This window comes from Solanum tuberosum, unplaced genomic scaffold (assembly GCF_000226075.1).
Source record: "Solanum tuberosum cultivar DM 1-3 516 R44 unplaced genomic scaffold, SolTub_3.0 scf00124, whole genome shotgun sequence".
Taxonomy (NCBI): Eukaryota; Viridiplantae; Streptophyta; class Magnoliopsida; order Solanales; family Solanaceae; genus Solanum; species Solanum tuberosum.
In genome coordinates, this window is record NW_006239049.1 from 1,050,133 (window position 1) to 1,060,115 (window position 9,983).

The 9,983-nt window shown below is 36.4% G+C and overlaps 1 protein-coding gene across 1 annotated transcript; it reads right to left on the reverse strand.

The window, feature by feature from the left end:
* Nucleotides 1-1,276: 1,276 nt before the first annotated feature.
* LOC107061218 (uncharacterized) lies at nt 1,277-2,071 on the reverse strand. The gene has a single exon (XM_015310069.1). It carries the CDS (start codon nt 2,069-2,071, stop codon nt 1,277-1,279), a length of 795 nt encoding a protein of 264 aa, XP_015165555.1.
* Between the last annotated feature and the right edge of the window lie 7,912 nt (nt 2,072-9,983).

The following is a 9,983-nucleotide window of genomic DNA, read 5'->3' on the forward strand; positions in this document are numbered from 1 at the left end:
ATGCATGGTCCTTGTGGTCATTTGAATCCTACAAATCCATGTATGAAAAGTAAAGGCTACTGTAAATTTAAATATCCTAAAGATTTCGCTGCACAAACATTTAAAGGCAAAAACTCATATCTCATTTACAAAAGACAACACACAAGAGAACTTATAAAAGTTAAAGGGCAATATCTTGATAACTCCTTGGTCGTACCATACAATCAATTTTTACTTGCCAAGTTTAATTGTGAAATGAATGTCAAAATATGTTCTGACATTAAAGTTGTGAAGTACCTTTACAAATATATTCAGAAGACACGATAAAATTGTTTTTGTGCATGAGAACGATAAACAAATAGAGGTTGATGACATAAAAGAATATAAATCTGCTCGGTGGGTCTCTCTGCCTGAAGTTACATGGCGCTTGTTTGGTTAACCTATCAATGAGATGACTCCGACTGCTTACCATCTTCAGTTACATCTTGAAGCACAACAATGCGTTTCTTTTAAAAGCACTAAAAGTATAAATACAATAATAAGAAATCCAATGATTAGAAAAATAATGTTAACTGAATTCTTTGTTATGAACCAAACAAATGAGGATGCTCAACAACTTAATCTATTATACAAAGAGTTTCTTCAATACTTTGTATGGTCAACTTCATATAAAATGTGGACACATCGAAAACAACGTACAATTATTGGACGTGTTGTGACATTCCATCCAACAGAAGGAGAGAGATAGTATCTAAGATTATTACTTATGAATGTCAGGGGTCCAAAATCATACGAAGATCTTCATATGGTCAATGGAACATATTGTACTACATTTAGGGAATCTGCAGAAAAAAGGGAATTACAATATTCTCATAACACCTTAGTTGACTGTATGATTGAAGCTGTAAGTTATCAATTACCATATAGTTTAAGATGATTATTTGCTACATTATTAGTTTACTGTAATCCTACAAACCCAAAAGAGTTATGGGAACAATTTGAAGAGTCTATGTCTGAAGATTTTAAAAACTCCAAAAGTGTTGAACTGCGAGATGTTTGACACAAAGTTTTGAAGCATTTTTTTTTTGGTAAACGAAACATTTTATTTCAAAACTAAAGTGAATCATTACAACATTAAATACGTGCAGACCACCTATTTCTCAAATCTGCTAACCACATCCTTCTATACTAGTCTTACTAACTATATAAAAGAATATAACAGACGCTATGTATAAGAAAACAAAACAATCTATCTCGAACCTAATCAACAACTACTATGACCAGTGTCAGCCTATGACTACGGAATTCCAACTATCAAGGTAAGAGCAGCCTTCCATCTTGGACGAGTTTGAGCTCTCACATGAAGATGATAGGCAATTTCTCTTAAGAACTTGTCCACTTGAAGCTGACCCTGTTCAAATCTGATTTTATTCCTCTCCCTCCAGAGCAATGCTACCAGTGTGACGAAATAACAACTAACCAACGCACCTTTTCCAGATGTACCTTTAGCTTGAGCATTAACCCAAAGTAGTTCATTTTTCCAGCCATCAATACTTCTTGTAAAGCCTAACCAAATCAGCAAACGTGCCCATAAATCCTTTGTGATAGTCCAATCAAAAAACAAATGTTCAACAGTCTCCATTGCATTATTACAGAAGCTACACTCAAGAGGGACATGGATACCAATTTTCAATAGTCTATCAGCTGTAGCGACTCTTTGCCAAGCATCCAGCCAACAAGTGAATTTAAATCTGGGATGAATGATGGGATGCAAAACAATACTCTTCCATGGCATCTTTTGGTAAATAGGGAGTAGGCTAATGTACATCTTTTTGATCGAGAATCTACCATTGTGGACCATCAGTGCTAGCCTGCTATTTAGATCACCTTGCAAGTGTTGTGTATTCAAGATGATTTTTTGAACCTCAACAATCTTTCTCAACACCCAAGTAGCATTTGTTGGGATGGAGCATACTTCAACAGATTGCCCTTTCATATAATATACCTGCAACCATTTTATCCACAAGCTCTCCTTCTCTTTTGTTACTGCCCACAGTAGCTTAAGAATAGTTGCTTGATTCCATAGTACCATATTTATTATGTTCTGGCCGCCTGCAACTGTAGGACTACATAACTTTGCCCAAGATATTAAGGCCTTCTTGGAATTCAGAGTATTAGCTGTCCATAAGTAGGTTCTACAAATACTCTCTATCATCTTCATAATTCTTTTAGGCAACAGAAAAATTTGTCCCCAATATGTTTGAATGCCAAAAATAACTGATCTAATTAATTGAGTCCTTCCAGCGTAGGACAACAATTTAGCTGACCAACACCTAATTCTTGCAGTTATCTTTTCAACTATTGGTAAACATTGTGCCTCAGTTAGTTTCTTTGAGGATAGTGGAACCCCCAAATATTTAAATGGTAGCTCACCTTCTTGATAACCAAGCTGACCAAGAATTTCCTATTTCACCCTAGGTTTCACCCCAGTCATATATATACAACTTTTTTCTGTGTTAGCCTGCAGCCCTGAAGCTTTAGAAAATCTTGTGAAAGCATCATGTAGCATCTAAATAGAGTTCACCTCAGCTTTATAAAAGAGCAACATGTCATCTGCGAATCAAACATGAGTGATCCCCAACCTTTTACACCTCGGATGATACTCGAAACCAATGCTTTTATCCAATTGATAGAGTTCCTTTTGGATGTATTCCATAGCAAGCACAAAAAGGTAAGGAGACATAGGGTCCCCTTGTCTGATTCCTTTCTTACCCTCAAAAGGTGCTGTGAGTCCTCCAAAAAACAGTAATGAGTATGATACTGAAGTAATGCAAGCCATCACCCACTTTATGAATAAGTAAGGAAATCCCAACTCTGCCATGATTGATTCTAAGAAGCACCATTCAATGGAATCATAAGCTTTCCTTAGGTCTACCTTCATAACACATTGAGGAGATTGCCCTTTCCTAGTGTACCACTTTAGGATTTCATGACTAATCAGTACATTATCAATAATACTCCTCCCCTTTATGAAAGCAGATTGTGGAGGACTAACAATATGATCAACCACTAGCTTCATTCTGTTCGTTAAGATTTTTGTAATGATCTTATAGAATGTGGTGCAACAAGCTATAGGCCTGTAGTCTTTTACCTGGGCAGGATTAGGGATTTTAGGGATAAGAGTAACTGATGTACAACTAAAGGCTTTAAGCATTTTACCCACATGAAAGAAATCTTGGATAGCCTGAACCACATCTAGTTTTACTACTGTCCAGTTCTTCACAAAAAACTCAATTGGAAATCCATCAATCCCTGGAGACTTATCAGTCGGCATACTCTTGATGGCAAGCATGATCTCTTCTTCAGTTACAGGGACCACTAGCCTGCACTTCTGTTCATATATTAGACAAGGCCCCTCTCTAATGAATGCATCATTAGGACATGGTAGATTTTCAGCTCTTGTTCCCATTAGTTCTGAATAAAATCTAATAAATTCAGCTTCCACCATTTAAGGGTCCTGCACCTTTGTACCTGCATTATCATAAACTGAAGTAATGGAGTTTTTGCTCTCTCTGATCTTCACCTGAGCATGAAAAAACATTTTATTAGCATCTCCACTTTTTATCTAGTTTGCTGTAGATTTTTGCTGCAAGACTAGAGTCTCGACATCACTCCATTTCCTGATTTCTTCTAGCAGCTGTTTCTCCTTTTCTATTAGTCTTGGACATAGGGGATTTATAACTAAACTGCTCTGAGCAATCTCTAACTCTTGTCTTGCCTGTATCAATTTCTGACCATAAGATGCCATGTAGGAATTCAAATTCTTTAATCCTAATTTCACATATTTCAGTTTTTGGCCATAATCGTACCATTGTTGTCCCTGGAGTCTGCTTCTTCCAACTTTCGTCAACTAGCCTACCAAAATCTGGATGATTTAGCACTGTTTTGAACAAACTGAATGTCTTAGGATTTGAATAAGGAGGAGGGCACACTTGTATCAGAATAGGGGAATGATCAGAAATACCAGCTCCTAGGTAATCAACCTCCACATGACCATGAGTTGTCATCCAGGGGAGGTTACCAAACGCCCAATCTATTTTCGAGTAAACTCTACTATTACCCTGCTGTTTATTACAAAACGTATAATGACACCCTATGGCTTTCAGTTTTGTAAGCTTCAATGTGACTATGCAGTCTTGGAAGTCTTGAGTTTCACCTGGCAACACAGAGGAACCCAACCTATCACCTGATGATAAAACATTGTTAAAGTCTCCCGCTATAATCTATCACTCTTGAATTAGTCTACCCATCCCAATCAATTCTAACCAAAGTTGATCTCTGGTAGGACTGTCATTCTTGGTATACACAACTGTGAGTTTACTCTTAATATCACTAGCACTATGACTGAGAGAACAATAGATGAATTGCTCACTTAGCTTCTCCACTTGTATTTGAGCTAAATTCCTCCAAAGTAACCAAATTTTGCCATTCTTTCCCAATGGATAGTTGCAGCAATGTTTCCAGTCAGTACCCAATTTATTTGTAATGTTTTGAGTCTTGTTCTCTTTTACTTTAGTTTCAATGAGTCCCACCACATCCACCTTATTATCAATCAGAAAGAGCCTAACTTCTTTCTGTTTGAAGGACTGATTCAGCCCCCGAACAATCCACGTAACTAATCTCATGGTGGGTGAAGACCCTTGGGGACGCCTGTGCTTGTGGATGCCTCCATGGCGAGGCTTTGAAAGCTATTAAGGACTGGGATATTCGATCGTATCAAGCAACCAGATGTTGCCTCTGGCTTAGGTTCCTTAGACTCAACCTCATTTTTGTCTCTTCTATCGATGGAATTGTAGTCTGAACCACCCTATTCTCATCATTAGTAGCTTGATCCTGCCTTAGTTTCCATATAGGTAGCTTAGGTCTCCTCATGTTACTTCTTTTTCGTCTTTTCTTTTCCTGAAATTCCTCTTCAATCTTGTTCCAGCACTACGAAAGCTCATGTCCAAACTTCATACAGCTGGAGCAGAACTTAGGACGCGAATCATACACCACTGATTGTTAAAATTCCCCATAGTGGGTCGAGATATCAATGTTGTCTGGGAAAGGTTGAGCCACATCGACCTCCACCAAAATCCGCGCATAAGAAATCCGTGTCATATCAGCTGTAAAATTATTCATATGGAGAGGTTTTCCAATCGCACTAGTGACCTTACTTAGAGCATCCTTTGACCAGTATCCCACCGGTAACCCAGGTAAAGTAACCCACAAAGGAATTGTGGTGATACAATTAGGGTTAAATTCAAAGTTCAATTCCCGTTTTTGTAGAATGAATGGTTTATTTTTTAATGTGTATGGACCCTAATGAAGGATATGTTCACATTCCTCTTCAGTATCAAACCGGAACACAAGGTAACCCTCGTCATGGAGCAGAATTTGAGGCATATTGTGCTTTTTCCAGTTATCACGGATAAAATTCTCAATGATTTCATGTATGGAGTATCACATATAACAAACCCAATCAATGCAGACTTCCAATAGCTTGTATTTTCATTCAAGTCATCTTGTACAATCGTTACACATTTCTTACCATTTCTGAAGCACGAAGGTATATATTCAAGTGATTTTCACCTTTGCACCTTCCCATTTTCCAATCTCTCAACCTGTTCCAGAGTCGTCGTTCGCTTCAGATCTGGCCAGAAGTTTCTACCCCTGAAAATTGTAGCCTCCTCATCGCTGGTTGTGAGTCCATTGTAGTTCCACCATAGGCCTCCAGGTGGATCGACTTTTGCGAATCCAAATCAGACTGCAACTCTTCCTTCTCTTCTTCAATAGATTGAAACCTAGGTGGTAGGTAACTACCAAAAGTGATCGTAGACCGTTGTTGATCCCTACTAAACTCAGGCGTAAACAGTGATCCACTAGCCACCTCATTCTTCCCGGAGCTTCGTTACATTCCCATGGAAATTCCTTATAAATTGCGCCTTCTACAAAATACTTTTGGTCTATTGGACACACTGTGCTCGTTTTGAACCATATTATGATGAGCTACACTCAATGGGACATGATATAAATCAATATAAGCTTGTTCCAGAGAATATTCAACCTTCGGTAATCAAAAGAGAGGTAAAAGATGTTCATTTTGAGAGAAGTATAAGAGTTTCCGAAGACGATTTGTTATTGGAGAAAAATCTAACTAGAGAAAAACAAAAAGCTTATACTATAATTGTTGATAGAATATTTTCTAATACAGCAGGAGCATTTTTATTGATGGTCCAGGAGGAACTGGCAAAAGTTTGTTATACTGAAGTTTATTAGCAACAATAAGATTTAAAGGATTTGTAGCATTAGCAACTGCAAGTTCTGGTGTCGCAACTTCTATTCTTCCTGGAGGACGAACTGCTCACTCACATTTTAAGATACCTATTATTGTCGATGAAAATATTAGTTGCAATGTCATCAAACAAAGCTCACTTGCATGTTTGATTCGGGATAAAAAACTATTTGTCTGGGATGAAGGATCAATGGCTAAAGCAAAAACCATTGAAGCTTTTGATTTACTATTAAATGATTTGATGGATACGAGAATGCTTTTTGGTGGAAAAGTGGTCGTTTTAGGAGGTGATTTTTGACAAACCCTTCCCGTTGTTCGAAATGGGAAAAAAGAAGACTTCATTTCTCAAAGTTTATTATACTCAGAAATCTGCAACCAACTTAAAAAAGTACACCTATAAGAGAATATGTGCGCAAAAACAGATCCTACTTTTTCAGAGTACTTGATGAGAATTGGTGACGGAAAAGAAAAACTTAACTCCCATTATAAAGTTGAAATTTCCAATTCTTTACTCATTCTTTTTACTACTGAAGAACAATCCTTACAAGAGTTATTTAACGTAACATACCCTAGTATAGACTCATTGTTTCGTGATTCTTCCTCCTTCTCATGTGATTTTGACAACCAAAAATGATTATGTTCATGAAATAAATGATTAGCTAATATCTGAATTTCCAAATACTGCAAGATTATTTATTGCAATTGATGAAACTATTGAACCAAATGATCAAAGTCAGTTTGAAGATTATGTCCATACTCTAAATCCAGCTAATTTGCCACCTTACAAATTGACTTTAGAATAAAATTGCCGAGTGATGTTACTACAAAATTTAAATCCTTCTGAAGGTTTGTGTAACAGTACACGATTAACAAGTTGTAATTTCAAAACACATGTTATAAATGCAAAAATTGATAGCGGTGACTTTCAGAGCAAGCATGTTTTAATTCGAAGAATACCTTTATTAGCTTCAGAAAATGAAATTTTGTCAATTCCCTTCAAAAGAACAAAATTTCCAATACGCATAAGTTTTTTTATGACTATAAATAAAGCTCAAGGTCAAACTTTGGACTTTTTTGGAATTTATTTGCGCGAGCCTGTATTTTCCCATGGTTAGTTGTATGTTGCTTTATCGAGAGCTAAAACTTCAAAAGGCGTGAAGCTGCTAATTTGACCATTGACCTTTGAAAGCAACGATGATCACTACACATACAACATAGTCTATGAAGAAATTATTCGGAAAGCGTTCAATTAGCTAACAACAGGTAAGAATTTGTATGCTTAACTTCTTTTAGAAAACAGTTGATTTACTCTTCTATAGTTCTATTTTAAAATGTCACCTGAAGTTTTCCTATCTAGTACCATTCAGATTTTTACAATTTGGTCTATGAATCAACAAATGTTCCTCACATTTACTTCACAGAAACATCAGCAAAACAACTAAGAACTTTCATATTCAGGTTACTTTGTTGCATTAACAAGTAAAGGTATGCCTTTGTTATGAGAAATACGATTCTTATACATGATTATACCCAGTTTACTAAACTGTTGCATTCGAATTACATTACTTGATTGATACAACTATGTTTCTGATCAGTTCTAAATTGTTCAGACATATTCAACCTACATTTTGAATGGCTATTGACTGAATCCTTCTAAATCATATATGCGAGGATGCTTACGTTGATCATGCTGTCGAGCTAGTACATTTTGCTCTCTTCTTTAATCAGGTTTGGCATATTCTTCAATAAAATAAGTACTCATAATTGACCACATAATTAAAGTTCTGTCTGTAGAAAAGGCAAAGGCACGTGCAATGAGATGTGTAGTTTGGTGATCCCTTCAAGAATGGTGTTGAACAATTCCTCAGGTACTCCCTCTCTTTTTCTCTCTGTTCTTGTTCCTTCATGTTTATGTTCTTCTTTCATAACTATAAACTTTCATATTTCACATTTCTCTGCATTTTCCAACCTAAACTTCGGGCCTTCTGTTCTGTTCAGAATTTCATTGCATTAGCGTGTTGTGTTTGTCTCTCCCCTATCATTAAGTGAAAATAGTCCTCCAAAGAAGCTCTTCTTCCTTTTCATCACATGGAAACTCTATTCACAATGAGCTCTTAAAGTTCAAGAATATAAAGCGTCTACTTCCATGAAAGATTTCCTAAAGTAACTATCTCCTCAAGTTTCAGTTAAGAAACAAAAAGGGCAAAAATAGTGCCCAGTTTTGCTCCTTGATAACTGTTAGCGGGAAGAGGGAAAAAACACACGTGAGTTGTTACTGTGTGCAAGCCACATGAAAATCCAAAAAGAAACTAAATGATGGAACTATTCTTGGTTGTACGACGAAACTCCCTCTTATATAGAAATCCAGTTTTTGTTGCATCTTCAACAATTCACCTTGATAAGGGATAACTTTCCGCCTCTTCATAATGTGCACAATACAAACATCAATTGCATAACGTCTATCTTTGATGATATCTTCAATAAACATCTTTTTTTTTTCATCCAAAAGAGGAGGAAACAAAGTGATCCTTATCCTCGTAATTGTGTAAGTGTACTTGAAGTTGTACTCAAAATGTTCAGTTCAACAAACATTTGTGTTGCTAGGATCTTTATTCTATCTAAAGCACTAAATAGTAACCGAATAGCTAGTTGGTAAGTTCCTACAATCAGTCTAATAGTATTCCAATCAAAATTTGTGTTGATGTTACATGTACTTGATGAATACATCCAAGTCAATTTCCTGTGTGTGAACTTTTTCTGATATATTCATTAAAGAGTTCACAACAGCTCATTCTGCACTCTCTCCGGAAGTTTAGTCTGACTACTAAAGTGAAGATAATGAGATACTCTGTTATCTCTTTTTTACAGCATAGTCAATGAGAACTATAATATATTTTATATGATTACGTTATAATAGCTCTGTTTTAAAAAGCACCTAGATTTCTAACTGGGAGATTAAAGTTTAACATATATTTGATTATCAACCTTGATGTTGTGGCTTGCAGGTGATTGGAATCTAGTTATGGGAGACAATCAACCTAGTCTTCCTGCTCATTGTCTGCAAGGGCTGTACATATTTCACAGCTCGATTAGTGGGTTGAAACCAGTGGAAGAAAGGACACGATTTGATAGGTTATCTAAGTTCTTGATGAAGCTCTTTCTCTCTTGTCTGAGTGAGGGGAAAATGAAATTAGTGCATTGATAGCGAATATCGATCCACAAAAATGTATTCGAGCTGTTCTTTCATTTGCTAATGAGGAAAGAACTATGTACTCTGTCCATTGTGCATGTCAATCCATGATAAAGACTTTGCTATTGCTAGTAGATTAACAGGTAAAATAATATTTTTACATATATGCGCAATAATGATCCAGAGCAATTTGATTTTATTGCGACACATTTCTATTTATGCATTATTTAAGCCGAGGGTGTATCAGAAACAACCTCTCTATCTCTACGAGGTAGAGGTATGGTTTGCGTACACTCTACCCTCTCCAAACTCCATTTATTGGATAACATTGGGTATGTTGTTGATGATCTGTTCTCCATTGCAACACCTCATGATCTACACTAATAACTTATTTGAGATGTACTCAAGCAGTTGCGTTATGCCAAGTACTTGAGCAGGTTCGGATTTTCTTGGTCTGTTTCCAAGAAATTTTTGAATGAT